Source organism: Camponotus floridanus, unplaced genomic scaffold (assembly GCF_003227725.1).
Source record: "Camponotus floridanus strain SB8 unplaced genomic scaffold, Cflo_v7.5 scaffold156, whole genome shotgun sequence".
NCBI lineage: Eukaryota > Metazoa > Arthropoda > Insecta > Hymenoptera > Formicidae > Camponotus > Camponotus floridanus.
In genome coordinates, this window is record NW_020229277.1 from 67,341 (window position 1) to 80,950 (window position 13,610).

A 13,610-nucleotide genomic window follows, 5' to 3' on the forward strand; every position below is an offset into this window, starting at 1 on the left:
ATTTTTATTTAACAAAAATTATAGCTCTTCTTGATTATTAAAATAACTCTGTACATGTATAATTAGTAAAAAATTGATAATCAATTTGTATGCGCTAATGCGAAATATTTATCAAGATATTATGGCAGCTACTATTATGGCATCAAGTATTATAGCACTATTATGGCACATGTTATTACATAAGTATCATAGATACATCGTTTCTTGTATTGCATATGTTACGCAGTATGTTGTAATACACAATTTAGAAGTTTGATTCTGTTTCGGGCATCATACTTATATTTAGCGCGTATTCGATTGGCATCATATCTTGTGATCGGCCAGCGAACTGTGTATCGATGACACTAATGTTAAATAACTTTACGAAATCTACGATATTTACAATAAATGTGTGTAAACGTTTTCAGAGAGAGATCAATTTCTGTCTATATGTAACATTTTATATATGAGATGTGTAAACCAATTACATAATAATTTAAAAATATATATAATGCATCTTAACTTAAATAATTTTTAATTATACTTTTTAGTTATTAATCCCAAATAATGGAACAGAAAAAATTTAGAAAACAAAATTGTAAGCAGGATTCGCACCGAAAAATTTAATTTTACAAAGTATTAAATGTTTTCTCATTGAAATAAAACCATGAGTTTAATTATTTTAATTTTTCCCAATTATAAGTAATTTATCTCTCAATTTATCTTTCAATTTATCTCAGAATATACATGTGTCGATATCGGGACAATATATTTTGTTGCGTTTTGCGCGCATGCGTGTATATATTATATATATACAAGAATGAACGTTCTTGTATGACGTTTGCGCCGTGAGAAAGATACGGTTTCACAAGTTTCAGCAATACATTGCTACGATTAATTTGTACTATGGAGGAATGTAATTCTGCGAGTATTCCCAATCGAATTGATACAATTATTCCTCTCTCTCTCTCTCTTCCTCCGCTCTCCCTTTTCTCTTTTTCCGTCTTCTTCTATCTTTCTCTCTTTTTCCTCGTTGACATTTGATGTAAACAAGTAATGCCGTACCTCGGAAGAGCGGGTCTCCCAAAGTGTAAGCTCATTTCTGTCCAAATAACAGTATCTATGACAGTTTCTTTTTCGCGAGCTGCGTCCCGCGTGCAAATAAAAATTACGCCACTCGTACATTGACAGTGCAACACACGTGTCAACTGTAATTATGCTACGAAAATGTTATTTTTGATGGCGATTTCCCACTTGGCAAAATGTCAACATGCACGTCACATAGCGACACGTTATCCGTTTTAAACGTTTATAAACACGCGCGATTATCGATGATATTCGCCGGTAACGCAAGATGCGATTGTTAGCGTCGTGCGCGACGTATTGTCGATGCCGACACGGATATGACTGGATAAATTAACGCGTGGTCATATACGAGACGGCAAAAAGTATGGTAGAGGGGCCACACATTTTCCTCTAGAATGCATATCGACCTTCCTCGGCTACAACCTTCTTATATCGAGTGTTACACAGCGTCGTGTTACGTCATACGATGAATTTGGCGGTGACATAGCACGATGTGTAATGGAGTAGCAGTGAATCGATGGATATTGATTAAATATCAATATACGTGATTTAATTTTCGCAGCTATACGAATTAATTGGAAATTTAAATCCGCTTTAATAATTTTTAATTGTTTCTTGTTATTATTATTTTGTTTCTTAAAAATATGTCCTTTTTTTGTTCTTTAAGGATATGGCCTTTTAAAAGAATCGTACTGATTTGCGATATTACGGTCTAATAATTGTTTTATAATAATTGTCATATATATTATTGCAATTATATCGTATTAAAATTTTAGTTTTTTTATTTATTAACGAAATATCTCGCCACTTTGTGACCCAAAGATTGATTGTTTATGTCACATGTTTTGGCAATGTTTTAAATCCTACGTGACGCGGAATAAAATCATATTTTGGAAAGCTTTGCCAAAAACTGCAGCATATATTGTTGGTTATCAAGTTGGTTTATAAAGAAAAATGCAATTTAACTTCTTCTAGAATTATATATGTATATAAAATCCTTTTCTAAACGTGCGATACTAAAATTAAAGAAATAAATTATACCTATATGCAAATAAACACATATAAATATTTATATTACCTACATACATATGTACATGTGGATTTATTATTATTTTTATAATATCTTTTTATAATATGTTATGCGACTAAAACAATAAGATCACCTGAAAGAAATATTATAAATGCTGATTATATCAATAAAAATATAAAGATGAATATAGAATTGCTGAAAGAAAAAATGCATGTATAAAGGAAAAAGAAAGCATATAAGCAGAAGCCTCAGATTCACAATTATGCATGCGCATGCAAATCTGCTCGCAAAAGGACTTTTAGCACCGCGGTCAGTCAAAGAAAGATCGTGTAAACTAACTTAAAATTATACTAATATAAATTACAGAAATTAATATAAAGTTACATATAATAATATATATAATGTAATATAAAATTTTCTAAACTAAAAATTAAAAACTTAAATTACAATTTAAAATATAGTCAAGTTTATATCGTCATCAAATAATGAAAATGAATATACGAATTTCCTAATATTCTATTTCATATTTTATTTCCAATATCACGATGTAACATCAATAAAGAAAGACTTTAATATCTGAAAGTTCAACTTTATAAATTCGGAGTAAATTTATAATATAAATATGAAATTATTATACTTTATAAATTCGGAGTAAATTTATAATATAAATATGAAATTATATTTTGATAATATATACATATTATAAAATGAATTTAGAAGGAGATGAAAAGAAGAAGAAAATCTCTTTTTCTCAGAATAAAAATATTTTAACAAATATTAAAATTATATTGTTTCTATTACTTCTCATTAACTTATTGAAAATTCTATCGTATTAATATTTGTCACTTAATTGTTATTAAAATAATATTAAACGATCATCGACTGACTTAATTGGCCAATCAGGTAAGATGGTGCTGGTCCATACTGAGCAGATATTTACAAAAACAAAACAATGCATTTTCTAACTCACGATTCGTTGAACTTTTGTAGTTTTTCGAGGCGTTCCTCGAGATTTCGTGCTGATGCTTCTGAAAAGGCTGCGAGGTACGCGAGTACAGTTCCTGCCAAATTTTTCACTTCTTCCGTCGCAGGTTTAAGATTTTCAGTTTCCGTTACGAGTTCCTGTTTGCAACAAGATCAGAAGAAGTTTGTTAAATCTATCATCGGCGATCAATTTACACCAAATTCGAAGAGCGATTTATTATAAAATTTAATAAAAATATTTTAATTTATAACGTCAGTTATAAATTTCAAACTGAAGCAATAACTTTTGATAAGGCATATATGTGAAAATAAGTAATTTTATAAAAATAAAAATGCCGCCGACATATGCGACGATTCTTCACGAGCGTTCACCGTTTGATAATTCGTGAGAGACTAAAATAGATAGTTTTGGAGGACCGAGCACCTGTGGTGCCTGGCTGTACTAGTCCGACACGTTTGGCATTTATAAAGGGTGCACCGGAAAGAGAGAAAGACAGAACTAATTGTATATCTGTACCGTTGGCCCACAGTAAATCGATAAGAATATGTATTCACATAAAATGCGACACCGTACAGGCCATTTAAAGGATCAAAAATATGCCTTGCGTGACGTACATGTTATTGCAACCAGTTTTATATTTCTATACATAAGTAATAACTATCGAGCACGATATTTCGGTATCTTTAATTATTCTTATATAATAAATTTAAATTCCCAGGACTTTTCTGATGCAATACAATTTTAATGGTAATTAAAATAGAAAAATTATGACTATAAGAAGCATTACTTACTTCCAATGCTTTAACGGTATCAATCAAATGTTGCTTCGATCGTATCACTGGATCTATAAGTTTGTTCTTCTCTTCGATCGCAGTTAATCGCGTTTCGATGAGAGCCCATTGCGTTTCCAAATCTTCCCAATGCTGTAAAAGCGCATCGAGGGCATTTCTACGTCCTTCAAAACCTGATATTAATTCGTGCCATTCTGCACTGATCTCTGAAAGCTGCAATTCTATTGCTTTTTTATTATTGGCGTCTGCAAGTTGAAGAACCTCTTGTCCACGTTCGTTTAATAGATCCAGCTCGAATTGTTGATTCTGCGAAAAACAACGATAAAATATCAAAAATAATTAATCAAGTTATTATGCAGTAAGCACAAATTATTTTTTTTCTTTAAGATATATCTTATAAATATATATCTTATAAAAAAATTTAGTATAACATTTGTTAAAATACTTTTTTATTCATTTTATACATATGAAAACGATATTTTACTATAAATATCTAGAAATATAAATTTAATATGATTTAATAAAAAGATTCAACACTATTTTTTTAAATTCTGTATAAAAATATTGCAAAAGTTTAAATAGAGGGAAATAATTGTTCGTGTTTTGCTGCTTTTTAATTACCTGGATGTCATTCAGGACATGCGTAATTTTCTGAATATTGAATTGTAATCCAGCTAACGTGGTGACCGGTTCATCTGTGAATCTAGTCCTACTGATAACAGAACGAACACGTTCCAAACTCTGCGTATAATCTCTCCACATCTCTGCACCTTGTTCTAAACGTGAACGTTGCGATTTAGCTGTATTGAGAGTATTTTTCAATAACTGAGTGTGTTGTTGTTGCTGGGCACTCAGCTCTTCTTGCTCGTAACTGTCTAAAGAAGGCCAAATTTTGTCCGCCGCTTGTTGGATTTGTTGTGACACGAGCTCACGAATCGAAGATTCAGTACTAAAGTATATCTATAAAAGAAATATACAGTTGATTACCAGGCTTATTAAATAATCCAAAAAGTAAAAAAAAAAACAAGAAAAAATTTCTCTCTTTTCACCTTGTGTTCTTCCAGATCATTAAAAATGTTCTCAAAATCGAGACCTTCTTTATTACTCTCCAACCGAATTTCAGCTTCGCGAGCCCAATTATGAAGCTTATCGGTAAGAGCGGCGTAATCCAACCTCATCTGCATATTATTCTCGAGATAATTTCCTCGCTCTTCCATCTCTCGCGGTAAAGACGTCACCAGAGACATCGCTTCGCTTAACATCTCCTTCAAGGATCCAGGCATTCCTTCTTCATGGCGCACCGATTGCTTTAAATTTCTAATCCTATCGAGATACTCGTTCACATCGGTACAGAGAGTTTGATGTTTCTTCAATTCTGCCTCGACGCTAGTTGGATCTCTCGCCAGAAGTGGTCTGGACTTGACTTCTTTCTCTTTACTCTCAAGCCAGTCGAGGATGTCGGCCAGTTCATCAGCGAGTCTTCTATGCTCGGCTGCCGCCAGTTCGTGCTGTTCTCTTTGGGTCTCTACTGCTCTGCGAAGAGCTTGTAATTGTTGTTTTAATGACTGAAGCTGTTCTGTCACATTGTTCCTATCCACAGCTGAACCTTCCGTCGCTATTTGCTGTCCCTTGTCTGTCGCGCTTGCAAGAGTGGCTTCGCATTCTTGAATTTTTAATATAGCGTCGTCGTATCTATTAAATTCACAAGATTATTATTGTTTTATAAATAATATAAATCAATAAAAATTGAAAATAATTAATAAAGTTAATAAAATAATTAATAAAATAAAATTTAATTTAAAATATTGCCTATATTATATTTACCTGATCAGTAATTATAGTTACCTTTTAATTTTCTCTTCCGTCGTTTGCCCGGATTTCTCGATATCGCGAACAATTTCAGTATATTTAGTAATAAAAGTAGTAATCTCTGCGATTAAGGCAATAAATTGTTGTCGTAGCAATAGTAATTGACGAAGTTTCGCTATTTGCGCTTCGAGAGCTCTTATTAGATCATCCTGTTGAGCTAGCACGCCATGTAAATCTCCAACGTTAGTGGATTGAAGATCGAATAATTTTGCTTTGTTTGCCTTGAGATCGTCGAGAATTTTTTCGTAAGCAGTTAACATTCCTTCCACGTCCTCTATACGAGCACCTATGGGCTTATTCAACTCGTGCAGCTCTTTCTGAATATCTGCCATGAATTGAATGGCCTCCGCCACTCGTGCGGCAGCTTCCTCAGCTTCATCTATGCTCTTTTGAAGCGCGATCGCTCTATCATTTATTACATTTGCTACTCGTCCGTGAGCTTCCTTCATGTTCTTCAATTGCTCGCTCAATTCCTGTTTATCCGCGTCGCTCACGGTTGGCAAAATTGATTTTCCTTGTTGGTTTATCTTTTCTATGTCTTCGCCATATTCTTGCGCTTCCTTTTTTAATCGATCATACTGAAAAAAAAAGAAATTGTTATATTAAATGCACACATTATAAATAATGTAGAATAATAATGTATATGAATATTTCTAAATCTTTTGATTATAATTTTTTTATTAGTCGATTTGGAAATGATTATTTCTATATTTGAAAGATATATATTATACCTTAGCAAGTTGCTCATGGAGAATATCAAGGCTAGAAGGTCGCAATTCGGAAGACGTAGCCACTTCAGCTTCCTTGACCCATCGTTGGCATTTATCGAATTCACTTTCGAAGGCTTTGCGGCCCTGAAGAAGATCTGCTAAGGAAGCTTGCTTCTCCTTTGCCTCTTTCTTTAACTCTTCGTAATCTTTAGTCAGATCGTCCAAGAGGGCCTGGAGTTTAACGCGACTTTCTGCATTGCAATCCTTCAGTAAATTATGTCCCTGTTTTTGAATGTCTTTAAGAGTGCCTTCATTAAAAGAATCGATATCCGTTTCCAGTTTCCTATGTTGTATAATATCTTGCTCTACTTTCGACGCTTTCAGAGGTAAATATCCGCTAAGTTTCTTCAGATCATTGCCTTTGGATCTTATCCAATTTCGAGCTTGCTCGATATCAGATTCTAATTTACGACGTGCTTCAGCCGCCACACTAACGATGGATATTTCTTCCCTTAAAAGGGTGCATAACTCATTCTGTTCGCCCCGCAAAGCCCTCGTATCGGCTTCTAATTGTTGTTGCTCGCTAGTTTCCAATTCGTTTTGCATATTAACGACTCTCTTTTCCAACGTATCGATGATCAGTTGTTTTCCGTCCGCTTCTTTTAACATAGCCTATATAAAAAAAAATTTAACGTAATATATTAATTAAAGACTAATATGTATAATTAATTTTTTAAAGTTAAAATAATAAATAAAATTTCTTTACCTTGAGTACGAGGATTCTTTCTTCTGCCTGCTTGCTTTCAAAGCCAAGCAACTCGGGCATCTTCACTTGCTGCTTCTTTTGTTCAATCCATTCGCGATTCTCCTCGATTTCTCGCTTAGTTGCTTCGATACCTTGCACTGTCATGTCCAGAATCTGAGCTTTTCTTTGCAGCTTCTTGCTGATATCCGCGTAGCGTCTTTCCACTGACTTGATTTGTTCTTCGATCTGTTGAGAATCCAAATTGCTGACCGAATCCATTACCTGGTCGCCTAGTTTCTTGATCTCTGCCAGTTTCTCTGGCCCCTGTGACTCGAATTCAGCCGTGATATCCTTGAGATTCGAAATCTTTTGATCGATAGTTAATCCGCTACCTTTTTCAATTACATCGACTTTTTTTGACAGACTATCGAACCACCCTTGGATATCCTGCACTTGCGATCTGTATTTCTGAATAAAATCTTGCGCTGCTTGCTTTCCTGCGATGGCATCGATCAACTCGGCCTCTAGTTTATTCAAGCCCTCTTCGATATCTTGGTCCTTATCTTGAATCGATAATTCTGTTAATGCACGAGTGCGACGTTCACACACGTTGGTGAGTAACTCGTTCATTGCTTGTAATTCGGCCTGGGCAGCCTCCGCTCGCAATTTTGCCGGTCTTGATTTCCATTCGGCACAAAGTGCTCGTTGCTGATTAATCCAAGCACGAAGCGCCTTTTTCTGCTGTGATTGTTCCTCAAGCTCGCTTACAGTTTTCATTACATTTGCTAAGTGTGTTTGCATCTGGCAATTTTAAAAATATAAAATAATCAAGTTGAAATAAAATTAATATAAAAATGTTATAGATTCAAATAAAAAAATTTTCTAATACAAAGATCTTGGATACAAAACATTCTTAATTATATATTTTTACTTATATATTGCGGAAATTTAAATATGTTTGACTTAATGAAATTAATTAATTAATTTTATTATTAATTATTAATTGTGTTAGTAATTATCGATTAATAAATGAATTTAAATGCATACCTGATCAATGAGATCGTCGAGTCTTGTTCTAACTTCAACTTCCCTCGCAGGAACTTGAATAGGTGGAGCATCGAGAGGACTTCCGGGTCTAGAAACACATGTCGCCGCAGCTTCGCAAGCTTCCACTGCTAATGCTAATCGAGCTTTCTCGGCTTGCAACTTGTTATGCAAAGTACGAGCAGTCTCGAGGCTCTGCTCGGCAGAAGTCAAGCTATCTAGTGGAGCATCTAGTTCCTGAGTCATTTCCGTTTCATACGTGTCCAGGTTCTTCATGATGCTCTCCAGAATGTTTTCGTATTCCTGGAATTTGGCTAGAGACTCCGCTAATCTGTTCTTGATTTGCAAAGCGGTATTTAACAGAGAATTATAACTATCTTGCACATTCTGCAATTGCGTCTCTATAGTCGATTTAATAGCGGGATTCGCATCAACATATCGATTTATTTGGCTATGACCCTTCAGCTTGAGTTCCTCTAATATTTCTTGATAGTTCTGGATTTCAGTTAATAACGCCTCATGCTGTTTGATTTGATCGATTGTTTGTTCTTTGTTGGTGATGTAGAGAGAATTGTGTGCCATTAGTTGGAAAGAGATCTGCAATAGCCACTTTTCTGTTTCCTGCAGAGCCGTGTGATATGTATTGTATTCCTGTATTTCGTTTTCTATTAACTTTTTCCTCTCATCAGCAAGATCGCTTAACGCCTTCCATCGATCTAGAAATTGTTTCGTTTCATTCAATATCATGTCATTCTTTGCCCACTCTGATAATTCCGTTGCTTCTTCCATCAAGTGATCCAAATCGGATTTTCTATCGCAAACCTCTTCTTGAATATGCTTGTATCGTTCGAGCATTGTTTTCATCTCGCTAAACTCGCCCTTTGTGTCCGAAAAATTTCTTACAACATTCTCGTTCTCCTCTAACCATTTTGCAAATTTATCGTGGGCATCTGCATGATCCTCCCAACGACTCAAGACCGATTTTACTTTCGCTTGCACCGTATTGAGGTCTATGCTCAATTGTTCCCAACTAGAACGTAGATTAGCCATATCCGATCGTAATTGATCTTGTTGCTCTGGAAGAGCTATGTTAATTGCCTTTGTGAAGGCATTTTGCAACGTTGATAATAGATGTTGACCTTCCGTCATGCGTGTTGCAACCAGCTATTGCGTGAATTATTATAACATATTTAATTTGAAATAAATATTACAATACAAAAGTACGTATTATTAATTATTTAATCCATAAGCTATTTTCTAAAATATTTGATTTTTTCCTCAAATCCTACATATTTCATTAATCACTGATAGAAAATTATACATGTAACGCAAAAATATTTTCTTTCAATTTTTAAAGTCTGTCAAAAAGTCTGTTTTCAGAAAAAATATACAATTTTAAATTTAGTTATATGATACTTTTTTTACTGCAATTAGTAAAATATTTTGATTTGGCCAAATGTTTAAGAAAAAAATTTAATTTAATATAATTAAATATAATTAAATATAATAATTAAATATAATCAAATATAATATTAATTAAATATAATATAAATATAATTAATTCAAAATATAATTAAATATAATATAAATTTAATTAAATTTTACTTAGGAAAATATCATACATTATGTTGCTTGAGATAACTCACCTTCAAGGTTTCTAATTTATCCTTTGCCCAAGTCGTGTCTCCTACACCGATGCAATCTTCTACTGAACCGTAAGCCGTACGTAGCCAATCTTCCATCTCCTTTTTGGCTTTTAAGAATTCGGTATGATCCGCCAAATTCTTTTCGACCTTCGAGACGAGCCCTTGCACTTCAGTTAGAAGAGACATATATGCCGACTGCAATTGTACCGTCTTATCTCGAGCCCAACTGCAAGCACTGATCTCCAGCAAAGCTTCACATTTATCATTAAAGTCCTCTAAGATTGGTTTCTGTTTAATCGCCTCCTCCATTAAATGCTTGCAACGTTCTAAATCATCCGGAGTATTATTGTCTTTAGCTTGTTCGTCAGTGATTTTCTTCTGGAAGTTATCTATCCATCGCTTCATGCCATCTAACGCGTTGGTAAACTGGGACCAGCTTGAAATACAGTTGGCTAGAGTACGTTGCGAATCGTAGCATTGTGCTTGCAAAGATTTCCAATCCGCTTGTATCTGTTTCATGTCCTGCTTGATAGAATCTTGACCCTCGGGTCCTGTTTTAGAAATCACGACGTCGCTTAACTCCAGCATCTTTGAAATCAAAGCGTCGCCCTTCGGTAAGGATGAAATAATTTGGTTGACTTTATTTTCTCGTTCGATAATTTGTTCCTTTTCACCGTGAGTATCACTATATTGTTGAAGCTCGACCTTTGTGTGACGTACCCAGTCATTTATCTCATTCAGAGCTTGTTGGAATTTCTCGTGATCCTTGACTTGATTTTCCAGATTCTAAAATAATGAAAACAATGTTATAAAACTTTATTACCATTATATAAAATATTATTATATATTATTATATATTATTATATTATTATTATATATATTATATATATATTATTATTATATAAAATATTATTATAATATTTTGGTCCGCAGTTTTGTAAAGAAATTTTACTTACACGAATCTTGTCGGAAATCAGTTTCTTTAAGCTGTCGTACTTATTGATAGCCAATTCGTAAGGACTTTTCGATATGCTGGGATTTTCATTAAGGTGAGCCTTCAAGTGATCTACCGTTTCACCATAACTATGAATGTCTTTTTGCAAGATCTTATATTTTTCCAACAGAGCGCGTTTCTCGCTGAGGTCGTTTCTGCAGGCATCTCCTGGTTGAACTTTGCCTTCAATTTCTTCCAGCCAATCTGAGATGAGTCGGTGAATCTTGTTGAGTTCCTCTAACATGCTCGTTCTCGCTGACAATTTTTGTCTAACATCTTCGACATCGGCCAATAACTTATCAAATTCGCTCTTCAAGTTTTCAGTGTCTTCTTGAATTTTTGCCGCACCGTTTTGTTCGGTGTTCATAATGACTTTTTCTTTCAATTCCAAAGCGTAACGCAATTTGTTTTGCCCTTGCTCCAATGTCTGTCGAATAGCTTTACACGTGTGTAATTTATTGTTAACCTCGGTCAATGTGCTAGGAATACTTTTGCATTCGTTTAATTTTTCTCGCGTGCGCTCAATCCAATCTTGGCATTCTTGATACAAAGTATTGTGCTGTTGATGCTCCTATAATTCATATTTTATATAAAATAACATATTATTTTTTATCTGTATACACAATCTTATATAATTTCTATATCAAAAAAGGTAAACATATGTAAATAAATAACTATAAGAAATTGAAATATTGAAAGAATATAAATTCATAAATATATTTCCAACAATTACATAGTAAATAGCAATTACCTGATAATGCAATTCCAATCGCCGCATGATTTCCTTAGCGAGAGACAACAGTGCGTTATATTTGGTGGTGAGTTGCGTTATGGCGTTAGAAATTCTCGTATCGGCGCATGTTTCCAGCAGAATTTGAGCTTTCATATTTAAGCGATCTAATTCTTTCTGCCAATCAAACAATGTCTGTAAATGAACTTGGAATTGCTCGAGAACATTTTTCTTCTCTTCGAGACTGTCCTGTAACTTATTAAACGTTTGAACTAATTGCTCAGTTTGCGTAAGCCACTCTGTAGCTTCGGAGAACTGATCCTCATATTCCGTCCACTTTACTATGCCGACTTCGAGCAAACTCTTCGTGTTATTTAATGAATCTCTATAATAGATTAGAAAATATTTATATATTTGTATAATTAATTATATATATGTATATATAATTAATTATACATGTCATATATGTATAAAAGATGTGAATATAAAATAAGGAATATAAAAATATAAAATAAAAATATAAAAATAAATGTTAATAGAAAAAATAAAAAAAATAAATATAAAAATAAAAATACACTTAAAAATAAATTTATAAAATAAAAATATATAGTTATACATTTTGTATATGCTTTAGAAAATTAAATTTCATCTACTACTTACACATAATTATCATATTCTTCTTGTAAAATTGCCACTTCTTCCTCGATTATCTCTTTATCTTCGGCATCTGCAATTTGACAGGCGGCATTGCCCTGTTCCAGAGCTTTCTCCAGTTTTTTCTGGCCTTCGGGACATTCACTTTCTAAAACTTTGAGCTGCGTGATTTTACTGGCCAAGGATTCCTTGTCTCCTGTAGGTTCTGAGCACTTGCTGAGTCTCTCTTTAGCTGCCCGTATCCATTGAATAAATTCGTTGCCACTGTCGATGAACGCTTGATGTTGTTCGACAGTCTCTTTCTGCTTTGCATACAGTTCTTGAGCTTGCTTGCTCAAAGTTTCATATTTAATCGAGATTTCCGTAGCCGGCGTCGCCTGTTGCAAATCTTCAGCCTTCGTAGCGACTGATTGAATTATAGGCTCGAATGCCACGATATCTTGTACGATACTGTTCGTCTGTCGTAAATTCGCTTTTCTTTCTCCGATCGCCAAAGAACTCAATCCGGCTAAACCTTTCCGAGCTTTGGAGACTTTCTGTTCGCACACCTGCTGTAGCTTGGCTTCGCGATCGTTGATCCATTGTTGCAGTTGCGAATACGAAGAACTGTAGTCCGCCCATTGTAACAGACTCGTTTCAAGATGCACCTTCGTGGTTGAGATTTTCTTTACCAGTCGCTCCCAATCGTTTTGAATCTCCTTCAACTGATTGTTGATCTCCTCTCGACCGTCCGATCGTGTGTTTCTCATGATCTTCTCGCCGCAATTCACGGTCAGGTGTACCAGATTCTGACCTTCCTCGCGTTTTCTCAACAGTTCCTGGATCTTGTTAAGTCTGCTTTGTAATTCTTCACGACTGCTGCTCGAGGCCGCTTCTGTTCCTTGACGTACGATTTGTTTGGCATTCTTAATCCAATCACTGGCTTTCTCAAGATTATTCTCGTATTCTTGATGTTGAGCCAGATTGGTCTCAACTTTGTTCAATACATCTTTGACGAGATTTACTTGCACCTGATAACGTGAATTCAAATGCCGCAGTTGATTGTTAACATAAGTGTCTAAATGGGACGAAAGTAGACCAGAAGCTGTTTTGTTGAATTTATCAATCTGCTCTTGACCTTTTGTCAAGTCATCGCGCAATTTTTTCACCTCTTGTACCTGCTTTTCCTTCTCTTCCAAATTTGGCAAAAGAGCATTTTTCTGAGCTTTAATAAGAATGTCGAATTGTTGTAACCAATCGCTGAGCCTTTCGTATTCATCCTTATAGTCACGCCATTGACTTACAGTAGCTTCCAATTGATTCTTTTGCTGCTGAATTTCTATAAGAAAATATAAGTTTGTTAATTAA

At 34.4% G+C, this 13,610-nt stretch overlaps 1 protein-coding gene across 1 annotated transcript in view; it reads right to left on the bottom strand.

The window, feature by feature from the left end:
- Positions 1–13,610, bottom strand: part of LOC105254148 (nesprin-1) — a 95,375-nt gene that overhangs the window by 50,918 nt on the left and 30,847 nt on the right. Inside the window, 12 exon segments of the mRNA XM_025406823.1 lie at positions 3,066–3,217; positions 3,872–4,177; positions 4,493–4,831; positions 4,921–5,563; positions 5,717–6,318; positions 6,472–7,122; positions 7,217–7,996; positions 8,243–9,403; positions 9,886–10,671; positions 10,842–11,450; positions 11,631–11,994; positions 12,270–13,581. Of these exon segments, the coding sequence (XP_025262608.1) occupies positions 3,066–3,217; positions 3,872–4,177; positions 4,493–4,831; positions 4,921–5,563; positions 5,717–6,318; positions 6,472–7,122; positions 7,217–7,996; positions 8,243–9,403; positions 9,886–10,671; positions 10,842–11,450; positions 11,631–11,994; positions 12,270–13,581 (7,705 nt within the window).